Source organism: Sebastes umbrosus, chromosome 12 (genome assembly GCF_015220745.1).
Source record: "Sebastes umbrosus isolate fSebUmb1 chromosome 12, fSebUmb1.pri, whole genome shotgun sequence".
Classification (NCBI taxonomy): domain Eukaryota; kingdom Metazoa; phylum Chordata; class Actinopteri; order Perciformes; family Sebastidae; genus Sebastes; species Sebastes umbrosus.
This window is the reverse complement of record NC_051280.1, coordinates 7,515,694-7,531,130: the sequence shown is the minus strand read 5'-3', so window position 1 is coordinate 7,531,130 and position 15,437 is coordinate 7,515,694. Positions and strand designations below refer to the sequence as shown.

The following is a 15,437-nucleotide window of genomic DNA, read 5'->3' as shown; positions in this document are numbered from 1 at the left end:
AATAAACAAAAATAAACAGTTTGATAGATAAAAAAACTGTTTGATAGTTTATTATTATTATTATTATTGCTATAATAATAATAATAATAATAAACAAAAATAAACAGTTTGATAGATAAAAATAAACAGTTTGATATTTATTATTATGTATTATTTCTATAATAATAATAATAAACAAAAATAAACAGTTTGATAGATAAAAATAAACAGTTTGATATTTATTATTATGTATTATTTCTATAATAATAATAATAAACAAAAATAAACAGTTTGATAGATAAAAATAAACAGTTTGATAGTTTGTTATTATGTATTATTGCTATAATAACAACAACAACAACAACAACAACAACAACAACAATAATGATAGTAATAGTAATAGTAATAGTGATAGTTATAGTAATAATAACAATAATAATAATAATAATAATAAACAGTTTGATAGTTTAACACGCGTGCGCGCACGCACGTAGATGCCTGTCCATTGATTGGTTAATTTACCTGTCAATCACATGTGGGCGGGTCCAGTGGGAGTTAGAGCGAGGAGTCGACGGAGCTGTCAAACAGCAACAATCATCTGAAACATTATCCCGGGCGGTGCAACAACCACCGTACTTTGCTCTTTTGTGGAAACAAGGACGACGGAGGCAGACTTCAAGTTCACTCTGTGCATTCAGCCTTTTTGGGAATTTGGACTTTTAAAACCGTCGGCGACGAAAAACTTCCTGTTTAGTGTGTGTGAGTGTTGGTGGCTCTCAGGCTAATGTTTGGTAGCTCCTCGGTTAGCTACAGTTTTGTTGACAAACTACATCAAGCTAGCTGTAGTCGCACAGGAGCTGCGGTACCAACTCTGCTGTTGCGGGTCTTCGCTTGTCTGTTTTCTAAAGATGATACCCAGCAAAGGCATGGAGCCAAGGAGCTGTTCCTGCAAACATCTCTGTGAAACTGTACCAGGTAAGTCAGCCACACTTTAACAAGATAACTCTGACAGTTGCTGTTGTGGTTTGTTTACATGTGCTGTCTGGCGTTGATCTTCTTCCTCTAACCACCTCTACATACAATCACTTGTTGTATAAAGCTGTTTTGGCAGCCCTGACTCATTAACTGTCTATAATATCCAGATAATGGGCAGGTTTTTTTTTCCTCCCCCATGGACTTGTTCATTACTTTAAACCCTTGAAGAATGACAGGTATGCAGAGGCTCATATGTCGTTGCAGTTCAATACAATAGATGTGGTCCGATAAGAGGCTTTCTATTCACTTCTGTTGAATGTGACCTTGCTGAAATACCTGACAGAGATTTGCTCTTTTAGTGAAGGGAGAGACCTCTCAGCTGTCTGAATATTACAGGCAATTATTTTGAGAATATCTCATGAACAGTTTACTGAAATGATCAAGATTCAAGATTCAAGAGTTTTATTTGCCATTTGCACCTTTAAGTACATTGGAAAAGAAAAAAGGTAGAAGAGGCACAAGGTAATTACAGTACAAAATAAGTAGCACATTCAACTCAACACAATAAATACATCAATTATTACAATTTAAAACGCCCTCAGTGTAGTCAATAAATAATCTAAACTACCCTATAATAGCCTATAATGGTATGGAGGTGAGGTGTGTGGTATTTGTGTCCCTCTTTAATGTCCTTTGCCACCAGTCTTATTGTAGCTGGGAAGAAGCTGTTGTGAAACTGTGCTCTGTGAGTGGAGATGCTCTCTTGCCTGTGGTGACTCAGGTTGTGTCCAATCAGTAGATGTTCAGTAGATGTTCTCATGTTAGTATTAGATTTTCCTTCTTTTGTGATGCAGACTTATTAGACACAGTCTTTCTCCATGAGCACATAACTGTCTCTCACACATCCACACACACACGCCCATTCAATACCTCTTGCCCTTCAGAGACACTTTAACCCTTGCTGCAACCTGTCATTACAACATCACTTAAGTTTTGATTTATTGCTGACATTTTCTATTAGTCTGTAATCCACCATGACACAGCTGGATAGTGTTCAGCCCCCCTCCAAACTACTGTTAAAGCATTTGGCCTGAGGCTGCTTTGGAGATGTCCCATCTGTTTTGGAGTAGCAGCAAAGCAAGCCACATTTTACAGACCAAAAAAAAAGGCCGGCTTTTAAAATTCCACCCTTTTCCATGAAGAGTCCCTTTGCTGTGGTGTCTTAAATGCATGCCCTTTGGATATGTAGGCAACAGGGTATAGTTTAGAAACAAATATAGTAATGTACACTGGTAGCTTGTCTATTTTTATTCTAATCACTTGCATCAAGAAGATTTCCTGCAGCATAGTTCATCGAGGGTTATTATCATATTGCTCAATATTACAGGACTGTGTGATATGATCTTGTTTTTTAATGGTGTACGGTTGTCCTTTAGTATGTGGCTAGGGTTATCTTGCCTGTTGGGGCTGTTTGTTGATGGACTGGTACTGTTTTTAATGTTCACTGCAGAAGTGGGTGTAAAATTCCTTTTCATGGTCAGTATACTGCTTTAGGGAAGATCATCCCGAATGAAGATAGATTTTTACCCATAGAATAACATTTTTATTTGTTTGCATCATTTGCATGCCATGACTGAAATTCTAGTAAGCGTAGGAAGTTTGTGTTTAGTCAGAATTGGCTACTCTTTCCACTGATGTGGGTGAGTGTGGGTACACAAGCTCTTTTCTGTTGCTGCTAGCTGTTTTGAATCAAGGGTGAATTTATATCTCACTTGCTGACCTATTCTCGTCCAGTCAGATACAACGATATAGATGAAACGTGTGTCTCTGTTCTCGCTCTTTGATGGGAAAGCTACTGAAATAAGAAAGAATTGCCTTGACCTGGCACTTGTGGCTTGCATTTTTTCTTGGCACTGGCACTTTTATTTCTGCCGTACCATTTCTCAACAAGACAGAAAATGAGGTGTCATTGGAGGGAAAAAAGAAAGTGGAGGATGAGAAGCCTTTTAAGGATGTGGCTGGGACAGAGAATGATGTCAGAAGTTGTCCAGTAGATCTACAGTAACTCTCTAGTCTAGTGTCTGTGATGTAATGCTAACGGACCAAGGCATAATCTGTCCGTGTCATCTCAAGGCTGTTTTTAGTATCTGATCATATGAGACCTCTTGTTGACCCAAGATTCACTTTTGTGTTTCTGCTTTGGTTTAATGTAGGCCGGTTCAGTATATTTCTTTTGAAATTTGCTCATTTACTGGAATACGTTTTACTGAACAATCCCGGTTATGTCTTGAGTACATACACTGTAAATTTCGGATTCCCCCTGACATATTATGACTACAATGTGTTAATACTGCAGGTGTTGGGGACAGAAATCTCAGAGTACACAATGGTAGGCTTTGTAGTAGTAAAAGCGATAGTCTGAACTCAATGACTTTTTTATGATATGCATGAGGTCATTGTGGTACACAGGTACTTAAAGGAATAGTTCAACCACAAATGAAAGGTTAGTCATTGTTTACTTTCTGTCATTGCATTTGAAAAGCAAGTTAAATTCCCACCTTAGTGTGACTGTACGTCAGCTTGCTTTAACACAACTGAAGTGGATGACAATACAACTTTATTGAAACACACCCATCACAATTTCCTATATGTCAAGGTGACATCTTCAGAAGTCTTGTTTTATTTATCCAACTAACAATCCAAACCCCACAAGTATTCAATTTACAATAATGTACATCAGAGAAAAGCAGACAACCTCACACTTAAGGAGCTAAGGAACGTTTTGCATGTTTGCTTGAGAAATAACTTCAATGATTAATTGATTATAAAAATAGTTGCCAATTAATTTTCTGTCAATCTGCTGATCCATTGCAGGTGCCAAGAAAAAGAGTTTTTCTCAAAATGAATGTGTACATCCGCTGTTATTCACCAATGTTGAGTTTTACTCCACTTTTCTTTCAAAGTATTGGACAAAAATATTCACAACCAGACCCAACATGTTTTATCAACCAAAGAGATCTTTCTCTGGAATAAAGTGTTCTTTAAAGTTAGATATGAAAGAAAGCCACATTGTTTATGAGTGTAAAGGCCTTTGAGCCACAGACCTCCTTTCCTGTTACCCTTTGTACCCTGCTGATTTTGTTTTGGATGGCAGAAAGGTCCAGGACCTGAGCTATTCCTTGGCTAATCTCCCATAATTGGACAATCGGCCCTTATTACAGCCATTACATTTGGGCCTGTTGAGCAATAGTGGCTTGTCTCATCCATCCTAAGGCAAGGCCCAGTCTACAGCTACAGCTGCTATTAAATAGCAAACATTCTCAAGAAAAAATAGCATGGCAGCTTTTGTTGAATTTGTGAATCTGACCATAATGGATTATGCCTCAACTCCTTTCTGTGACATTAGAATTCACAAAAAATATGTATCCTTTGAGACATAACTATGAATCTATGAACAATAAACCCCACTACCATTTTACTCCTCTTAATATGAAACCACGGCCTACTTTAATTTTTCTCTTTACTCTCTCTAGGTCTGCAGGGGCTCACTATACATCTGTCAAACCCTCTGCTCCTGGTGGACTCCCCAGTTACAAGCAGCGAGGAACTGGACTAGTGGAAAACATCTTGGATCCAGCCAGGGTGTGTCACCAGGGGTGCCCTGAACAACATTTTAAACTGAAGTCTATGTGTGTAACATATTCTCTCTCAGGACACAAACTGAGTAAATCCTGTGCCGCTGTGGAACCCTCGGCACCATTAAAACAATCTAGTCCTCTTGTCATGTGGGTACATTACAGAAAAAGGCCCATATTACCCTTACTGGTATCACCGTCTTTCACATCACCATGGACCGGAATAAACGCAACTCCATCGCTGGGTTCCCGACACGACCCGAACGTGTCAACGAGGACAGAGCTGGTATCGGAGGGGTAGGGGCCTGCGAGATGGGCATGGGCGCGCCTTCACAGGTCAGTCGTTGTTCTTTATATTTATAAGTAGGATGCATTTCACACGTGCAGAGCAATACGTTATAGTATACAGGGTTAAGAGTTCGAAAAAGTATTGATAATTAATTATATTGTTTCCACTCTCTTGATAGTTTTGGATGGAGAAACATGGAAAAAAAACCATCAATGTAGATGATACATATAGAAAATATTCATGTCTGTGGGCCTATTATCAGAAATCATCAGAATCAGAAATACTTTATTGATCCCTTGGGGGAAATTTACATTAGAGTTGCCCTTATGTATGAGCATAAAGAAATATAAGAAAAATAGAAATAAAGGAGTATTTAAAATTTTATTTATGTACATAATGTTACAATATACAACACAATATGTGCAGAGTAATATAAATAAGTAATACAAATAGGAAATGAGAAAAATAAATGTGTACAAATATGTGCATCAAACACATACAATATATAACCACAGTGTAAATAAAAAATGCTGAGAAGTAGGATCTATGTGTATCTGTGTGTGTATATATATATATATATATATATATATATATATATATACATATATATATATATATATATATATATATATATATGATTTGGGCTGTTCAGATCAAGTTGGACTGAGTTGGTTCAAGTCTGGGTCAGTTGTTGTCCACAGTAAGGAGATAAAATCAGCCATGTGAGGTTTAAGGATTGTTAATGTTGTTGCCAATCGCTCTAATAAAGATTGTTGTTTGATTGTCACAACTGTATAAAACCTGTTTCTTGATTCTTACGGTTGGCGTGGTGTGGACGGTCCCCACGAACGTCTGGTCATTCATACTGTCTGTGCATCGTTACAAAATGTTGGAGTTGAATGACTCGGCCCTCAGACCTTCCACGCCCAGGCCGCAATTGTGCAATATCGCCGTCCACGCAGCGCTGACCGCGAGAAGCATGAAACAGGTTTAACATGCCACGCACATTAGTGGCACAGTTGTGTGCACAATTAAAATACAAATAAAACATACTGACTAAAAACATTCTTGTCTCTCCATCAACCATTTCACACTTTTTTTCCCCCCAATGTCTCTTTGGCTATTCTGTGCAAATTATTTCGTAGATGAGCAATGCTTATAAACAGTAATTGTTCAATAAATGCTATGAGAATATTTGAACTCAATCACTCAACAGTGTTACATGTTGAGTGATTGAGTTCAAATATTCTGTTTTAATATAGACCCACAGTAGAACTCACTGTTCTTGGAATGTTTTGAGGGTTGAAAGGTTTGCAGGATTGCCTAGAGAGTAGGGTGTGTGCCTCTTTCTGTCTGTCTGGACTGAGAAAATATGTTGGTGCAATCAGTCTTTATATATAGTTTCTAGCCTTCTAGTTCCTGTTCCACTTAAAGGCAACAATATCTCTGCCTCTAGCTCATTTTCCTGCACAAGCAAGTTGCAGCAGCGGTCCTCCAGCATGCCCATCAGATAAAGATCTTTACCTGTTTTTACCAGTCCGTTCTTGTCTTCTCCAGGTGGGCAGGGTGTGGCCATCATCCTACAGAGCCCTCATCAGTGCCTTCTCCTGTCTAACACGCCTTGATGACTTCACTTGTGAGTGGATCGGATCCGGATTCTTCTCTGATGTCTTCAAGGTGGGTGGAGATTATTTTCTCTTTTCTTTTCTGGGATTCCAAGGGCTGTTTTTTTGCCTTTCCTTGCTCGACTCTATCTTTCAATCCCTTTGTTCTTCGATCTCATTTTCTATTCATGCCTCCCTCCATCGATCGATCCATCCATCCATCCATCCATCCACCATGGGTGGTTAATAAAAGGCCAGACAGATCACACATTTGACCTCAGGATTGATTTTTTTTTCCTGCTGCGTGACAAAAGTCATGCTAGTGCTGTTTGTGCAATGGTCAGGATTAACAGTCACCGAAATAAAAGGGAACTTGTTGTGCATGACATTTATATGTCATTAAACCAAAAGTCATTTTCCATTTGATTTGATCGTGTCAAGTTGATATGCTTGGTGATTGTTTCTGAGCTATCTTGGTCTTCACTCACTAGTCTTTTGCAGACAGTTCTAGGTCAAGTTAGACTGCTATCACTTCAAAGACATCAGAGTTGTCAGCCCTGTTACTTCGTTTCCTCCCCCACCCTCCAGGCATGCGAATGGGAGTCACACAAGCATGTTTGGCGTTATTAGTTCGGTCGGTTAGGTTAAGTAAAGCCTCTCTTTGAACAAGCATCAGCAGATCAATTTAATTTCTTTTATTTTGTCTTGTTCGCCTTGTTCGGCCACCGTGACTGAGTGAAATGTTGGCATGGCTCAGTTTGGTTTAGATAAGCAGTTTGAAAGGAAAGGAGCTGAGTTGCATAGATAGACTGATAGTATTTGATTTTAAGTTGGTTTGTTGTGACTTGTGGATGCACACCACTGTGTACTTGCAAGACTGACCTCTTGTTATGTGAAGGGTTAACACAGAATAAAGTTGACGAGTATGGGGGAAGGGTTGTGGTCTCTCATACATGACCGGAAATAATCTGGTTAATTAAAATAATGGCCTAGAAGGTTTTGGATGACATTATGCTAGGCTCAGTTTCATTTCACAATATTTGCTGTATCACATTGCATTATAATTTACAATAGCTTCTATTTTTTTTGTCACTATTGTATGTGTCAATTTCAATATGGTCACAGCACACAACGATAAGCCATCCGCTATGTAACAGTAGATCTCTTATGGATTGATGTACTGGTTAGAAATTCAGTTTCCATTGTGTCTCTGTGTCAGGCTACATCTTGGGGTTGGGCTGATTGATTTTACTGTTGATGGTGTCTGATAGAGCTTCAACAAGTAATCAACCAATCACAGAAAAATAATCGCCTACTATTTTGATGATCGATTAATTGATAAAGTAATTTTTCATGCAAAAATGGCAGAAAATGCAGTTTTACGGTAAAGCAAAATCGTTTTAACGCCACTCATTTTTAACACATTAACGCAATTGATCTTTTGGTGGTTGTAGCGGTCTTAGTTTTAAAGCTAGAGAGAAGATACTGGCATCCTATGAAACTAAAAAAGAAGCTTGTTGCAAAAGAGGTTAAATAATGCTCCAAACTTACGCTAAATTTTGGCGAGGAAAAATTGTCATGGCCATTTTTAAAGGGGTCCCCTGACCTCTGACCTCGAGATATGTGAATGAGAATGGGTTTTATGGGTACCGACGAGTCTCCCCTTTACAGACATGCCCACTTTATGATAATCACATGCAGTTTGGGGCAAGTCATAGTCAAGTCAGCACACTGAGTTTTTCTTTGCTAAATGCAGCACCTGTGAAGGTTTCTGGACAATATTTGTCATTGGTTTGTGTTGTTAATTGATTTCCAGTAATACATATATACATTAATTTGCATAAAGCAGCATATTTGCCCACTCCCATGTTGATTAGAGTATTAAATATTTGACAAATCTCCCTTTGAGGTGCATTTTGAACAGATTACAAATGTGTGATTATTTTGTGATTAATGGCGATTAATCATGGACAATTATGCGATTAATCACTATTAAACATTTTAATCAATTGACAGTCCTAATTTAAAGACACGACCTTGGACACTGGGACATTTTATAGACCAAATGATTAATTGATTAATCTAGAAAATAATCGGCAGATTAATCATTAATGAAAATAATCATGAGTTGCAGCCCTAGCGTCTGACAGCTATTGGTGCTATTTGAGTGTTGGGATGGCCCAGGACGATTGAAGCAAATCATGGCACATTTTCATAGATTTCTATCAGCCATATTAATCCTACAATATTAAGTCATTTGTTTATTGTAATCCATTGTGCTCTGGGTATGCCAGCTGTCAGAAACACCCCATTGTAGTCCTGTGTAAACACTGGAGTTTATTCATAACGCACAGCGCTGCGAGTGAGTGAACCACAGAGCTCCACAAATAAACAACAGCCTGTTTCAATTAACAATACCCAGCATGTATCAGTGAGTGAAACAAGTATGGCTGCTTTGGATTAAACAGGGGCCAGTTTTGCTATTGTGCTGCTGTTTTAAAACTGCATTTCAACCTGAATATTTTTTGTTGGTGCTCTGGTGAAGAGTAGCTGTCCAAATATTGTCCACAACTTTGTGCCACACCATTTACATTCTGACCCTCCTCTCTCCATAGATATTATATAGATTATATAAAACACTATAAGACTATAAACCATTGCTCTATACCTTTTATAAATATGCTCTACAAGACACCTGCATTATAGACCACCTAAACCGAGACCAAGTCAAGTCCAAGACTAGACCAGTGCCAGTCCCAGTATTGCTGTGTGTTTAGGTTGCCAGATTTTATTACCAAAGATTTGGCTGACATCTCCGTCAACAGTATCACAAAAATTTCAAGTTAGAAATGAGTCAAGTTATTGGTTGCATTTGAAGCAGGAAGTTTTACATCCAATCACAGTAATGTTGTTAAAAAATAAATAAGACAATTCACAGACACAGTAGATTCTGAGACGAGACCGAGACCTTCAAAAAGTGGTCTTGAGTCCAAGACCGATCTCGAGTACTACAACACTGCAAGAAACTTTATTAAACTTAAGAAATCCAACCACTTATTGTTAGGAGAGGAAGATTGTCTAGCATATTTTAACCTGTGTAAAACTTTGTGTGCACCGTGCAGCGCTATTATTTAGGAAAATGTTGGCTAATAGTTGGATCATGACTCTGTAATGGCTCATAGTCAGTATTTATTGATTTAAAACATAAGTGAGGGAAAATAGCTGTAACTCAAAAGAAGCAGTTTTGAACCTGTCTGTCTTTTTCTTAATCTAAATCTAGGATGGACCACCTAAGTGCCTATTTTGATCACCTAAACCAAATTAGACTCAAGACTCAAGGAAACAACACATTTTCGTGGACCATGCGTCCCGTGTGCCACCTTAGCCTCTAGTTGAGTAATGGAAATATCTGTTCATACTTTTTTACTCAGAGAGAGAGAGGAATGCATAGGTAAACAGAGAGAGGAGAGGAAATGGAGCAGAATGATGAAAAGCTTAAAATCAAGGAGGATGACAGACAGAGACGGGAACAAAAAGGCGGTGAAATTAATGGTGACAGAGGTTGAGGCTAAGAGGAGGAGGAACCGGAGGGGAGAAAGCCTCTGATGTCGGAGCGAGCTGGGGTGACTATGATTATTGAAGGGGATGAAAAATGGGGGTTGAAAAGAAGTTTTTGGAGTTTATGGAGTACAGAAGAAGATGATTTAAAGGTTTTCTAGAACTTGGGTTTGGGGGAGGAGGAGAAAAGGGAGAAAAGCATTTAAAGGACACTCTGGGTATGTTTTCCAGAAATGTGCAGTGGTGAAAAGAGGAGATAGTAGAGAAGTGAGCATGCAAAGACCATAGAGCAGAAAGAAGAAGTTGGTAGTGGGGAAGATGAGGATTAGGGACGACTTGTTTGTTGGAGGCCACGGCGAGGAGGAGAACGAGGGGGATCAGGAATACATGCATGATGGGGGGATGTGAAGAGTGAGGAATGGGGGGTCGGAGGAGGATAGACGGATGTGGGGGAGGAGGCCTTCGGAGGAGTGGCCATCTGTTGTTTCTGCTGTCCTGCGGTGGAGACTGTCGGCTCTTATAGCCAGGCCCCTTCCTTTGAACTTGAACAGAGCGATTTTTGTGTCTGTATGTATGAGACCGAGAGAGAGAGAGGAGCATGCACAGAGAAAACTCCCATAATCTGAATCAAATTCCATGATCTGTTATGCTTGTTCTGCTATGTATAGATAATGTTGATAACTTTGCATTTCGCAGAGATGTCTCCACATACAGAAATTGACATTACTTACAGTTTTGTCCATTGACTTTCATTGCTATTCCCCCCTATATAATCCATATTGTCCCATCTGTCCATTCCCTTTCCTGCTGTAAGTAAGTGATACTGCCCATCCATTGTGTCACCAGTGTACCGTGGCTGTGATGATGGAAGAGAGTCACTGTTAGAAGATGATATAAAGCTGCTAACTGTTGTATTGAATAGGACTTACAGTCTCTCTAGCAGCGTTGGAATGTAACTATTAGGTACATTTACTAAGTACTGCAAATTCAATGTATTTGTACATGCAACGTTATACTTCTACTTCCCTACATCTCAGATGCAAATATTGTACTTTTAACTACATTTCTCTGACAGTATGGTTGCACAATTAATTGAAATTTTATCAAAATCGCAATATGGCCTCCTGCAACTTTCAAATCGCAGTAGGCGCAATATTTGTTAAAGGCGTACTTCTTCCACCACTGATCTCTGGTAACGTATTTCCATAGATAAAAAGATTTTCCTTGCCTGATTTGCTGTCCTCTGAGAGAGCAATAATTACCCCAGAAAAATGTGGGCTATCTGAATTATGTTCCACCATTTTTTGTTGAAGGATACATAATAAATCATGTCTAATCATATATTATCATTTTTGTTTTCCACAACTAAACATTAGCACATTAGCAGCCCTGACATCCCCCTTATTTTATACATCATGTCCGGTGTGGTTTAAAATAGTCCAGGTGTTGATGTATAATGTCAAACGTGCAGCAGCATAGATGTGACCATACTATACCTGTAAAGTGACAGTAAGCAGCTCTGTTTTGCATGTATGTGTGATGCTTTCTATTGAGCTCTCGATAATGTTTGAATAGGCTCTTTGTTGCTGAAGACTTTCTACCTGTAGACACAGTTTAGTCTTTCAGACTACTATATTAAAACCTGCATCATGGTCTGGTTATGTTTCTGAGGTCAGGAAGTGAGTTAGCAAGTGTCTGCAGCAGCTCCTGACTCATTTGATGTGCTGCCTTCTGCGGTTTGCAGTTTGATATTTCCTATTTGCATGCATATGAGTGTATTCAAAAGAAACCAAATTCTTGGTAATTAATGCATTGCGTTGTGGTGTCGCTGAAACCTGCGGTGTGAAGGTCACTTTAAATAGCTGTGAAGTGATAGGGGCAATGAATAGACATGCGACATGGGGCTTCCTGTCTTTATTAGTAACCAACATTTATAGCAGCAAAAGAAACTCATTTGTGTTTGCTTCATTAGAGAGATTAAATGTGTTTAGTGCTCTTTCAGAGGCTTTTTCTCTTTATTAAATGGACTGCAGTTATTTTTAGGAAGCAAATGGAATTACTCCCATTGCTGGAATTACTCCAAATTTGTATCCTTGAATTTAAAATGAACTCTCGAACACATGACACTGCTTGTTCTTAGTCAAGAGGGATGTACACTATCATTAAGACACGTTAGTTTTGTTTTAATGTAATTTAGCCTCATTTTCTTTGTTGGTTTTGTCTTTTAAGGCTCAATCTTGAAACCCATTACCAACATATCACCTTCTGTTCATAGAACTGGTCAATACTTGGAAGTTACTGCAACCAAGCAATGTTTACATATATCTTTTTTTTGTAATAAACTGTGATCACAATTATAATTCAGTGATATTAACAGTCTATGAAGATTTGAGAAACAGAACTATTTTACTTCTCTTGTTGTAGCCACATGTGTACTGTTTTAAACTTCAACAGGAAGCGCTTTTGTTGTTATCTTCATGCCGTGACCTGTCTACAGTGTTTGCTTGCCTTCCACCCAAGGCATGCTGGGATAGGCTCCAGCCATGCATGGATGGATGGATGGATCGATCGATAGATGGATGGATGGTGACGCTGCCACCATCTAACAATTAGATGGAAACTAAAATATCGATGCACAATAATACAAAATTGATTGTGCAGCTCTGGATTGACACATCTACTTTGTCATGGCTGGACAGCAGTGGCTGACCTCATTTCAGTTCCCTTTTATGAGCTGCCTTCCTTTTCTGCTTCCTCTGTTTTTTTGCTGCATGAGGCAAATATATATATATTTTTACCAATATCCAAGAGTTTCAAGCTGTTCAAGACCTACCATTAGTGACCCAAGATTAAAATGATTAAAAATGATGTGTTAATTTAAAGGGTTTTTTAATCCCAGTGTTTGCAGTCACCTACTGTATGTTAGCCTATGTTTAGTTGTACTTGAGTGTATTTGCAACGCGTTGAAATGTGCCATCATTTGACTGTTTTGCAGGTACGTCATCGAGCTTCAGACCAAGTTATGGCTCTGAAGATGAACAAGCTCAGCAGCAACAGAGCTAATATGTTGAGAGAGGTCCAGCTAATGAACCGGCTTTCCCATCCATTCATACTCAGGTTGGTAGCCGAATAATTTACTAACTTATTATATGCAAAGGGGATTACTAAAAATGTGCAGATGGATTTAAAAAATTATTAATTTCAAGCTCATTCTATGGGGACAAACCATCAGAAACCAACTTAAAAGCCACATTAATGTATCTTTTAAAACAAAGCAAGCAAACATAATGTGATTATTTTCCTTTTTGTTGTTCTACTTGATTATTGCATTATCACAATACATCAGCTACTTTGTAAAACGTGATTGGCCCCGGTGTAAAAAAGTGATTATTATTTAAAAGTGTAATCCAAATGGCCTGCTGTGTGTCAGTTCATTGCAACAGATTCAACAGTAAGATGTTGGTAATAATTTGGAATGAGCATGCTTTGATGAATTCACAGTAGGTTTACTTTAAGGCTTAAGAGTTTATGTCACTCAATAACTAATAATAAATTATGAGTAAATTTTTCCGCACAAATTACATTACGCATTGTATTAGTCATTTCTTATAACACCTGCCATTTTTGGTCATTACACATATATTATATTAGTGTCTGCCTCTAGCTCTGCGTCTCTCTTCTCTCACTTGCTCATCATGAGTCTGTGGTTGTGACCTGTTTCCTTTGGGGTTAGCTAGAAACTGTGTCAAACACAGAGCCTATTAACAATGGATCTTCTGAACTGCCAGCTCCTGTTAGAGCTGCAGCAGCTGCCTACAGGCAAAAAGCAAGGAGGACCCTTTCTGTCACAAGGGAACAGGACAAGGCTATGAACAATCAGGTTAATTTTTTAGAGATTTCCAGTCAATGATTGGCCGGACTAAATGGGCAGAGCATGATATTGTGTAAGCCCCTCGCGCCTGACTCTGTGGTCCTGAAGTGACACTTTTTAGACAGTTTGTAGAGTATTTTTGTGAGTTGACCAGTCACAGTAATGCGGAGGTGGGACTTCATGCAGTGCATACAGCCGATACAGCTTCTACACCCCAAAGCACAGGCACTCAAAATACGACAAAACCTAAACTAGTGGAAGATGCAACATTGTGTATTTTATATCTTTATTGATTTTAACAACTTAACACAGATGTACAAAGACAAATACACATACCAGTATATGTACTGTATATATCAATACACAAATGCACAAAAATACAGAACACCTGAACAAAATCCACCCCCACCCCGCAAATAAAATTAATACAATTAAATAAAAAAAAAAGAAAATTAAAAATAATAAAGAAAGAAATAAAGAATAGGGGTGAAAAATAGGGGTTGATAAGGTCGAATCTAATAGGCTGGTACACCTCAGTGCATATATTGTAAATAGAAAATGGATTTCAACGTTGCAGAGGATTACTCTCAGTCCATCCCTTCATGCGTCCATCATATAGGCTAAGTCTGTCCTCTCTAGAAAACATAAACAGTGTGTATTTAATCTATTTTTGGGAAGCTGTGACTATTATATGAGGTAAACAACACTTGCATGCATTAAGTAATTGAGCTTCTGATATTGTAAGCTTTAAATGCAATTTAAATAGTGTTTTCCAGAATGCATAACAGTATGAACAAGCCTTTTGACAGCAGTAACATGCACATGCATTGAATGTGAAGGACCTTTTTGGTCTCTCTAATTTAAGACTCTTGTCTTAAATTGTCCTTTGTGTTATTGGTCTGGTGTGAATGTAAAATCCTCTCCCTGTCATTTTATTACGTTTTACAAGAACTGAGCACATTACCCCTGTTCTTAATTCTTTACACTGGCTACTAGTTAATTATTGAATAGTTTTAATCAGTTACCAGCCTTAGAACGAAATATATTTCCGACATGATTGAGAAATATAAACCATGTAGGTGTCTTAGATCTTTAGGAAGCAGTTAGCTAGTAGTGTGTTGAGTCAGAACCAAACAAACAAACAATCTGCCCACAGATGGAACCAGCTTCCTGATGATTTTAAAGGCACCCCAACTTTAGCCACTCTCAAATGTAAATGAAAAATTCCCCTGATCTCCCGTGGCTTTAGTTTAGTTTAGTGTCTTTACTGCATTTTATGTTCTTTATTGAATTTAGGGAAACTTTGTATTGTATTTTATTCATATATTTACCCTTTTTATTGTGTTTTTAAATGTTGTTCTAATGCACTTATTCCCCTTCTGTAAAGCACTTTGAACTGCCTCTGTATTTAAAAGGTGCTATACAAATAAACGTGCCTTGCGTTTATGACAGGAAAAGGATAAGTCACTAGACTAAATAAAACTTTACGAGAATTCGGATGACTACAATACCCCAGAATAGTATTG

General features: G+C 38.2%; 1 protein-coding gene across 1 annotated transcript in view; it reads left to right on the top strand.

Moving 5' to 3' along the window:
* Positions 1-529: 529 nt before the first annotated feature.
* Positions 530-15,437, top strand: part of tesk2 (testis associated actin remodelling kinase 2) — a 38,641-nt gene continuing 23,733 nt past the window's right edge. The window contains exons 1-4 of the mRNA XM_037787793.1: positions 530-954; positions 4,488-4,925; positions 6,436-6,555; positions 13,036-13,157. Of these exons, the coding sequence (XP_037643721.1) occupies positions 4,803-4,925; positions 6,436-6,555; positions 13,036-13,157 (365 nt within the window). The 5' untranslated portion in view covers positions 530-954; positions 4,488-4,802. The remainder of the gene's footprint in view (positions 955-4,487; positions 4,926-6,435; positions 6,556-13,035; positions 13,158-15,437) is intronic.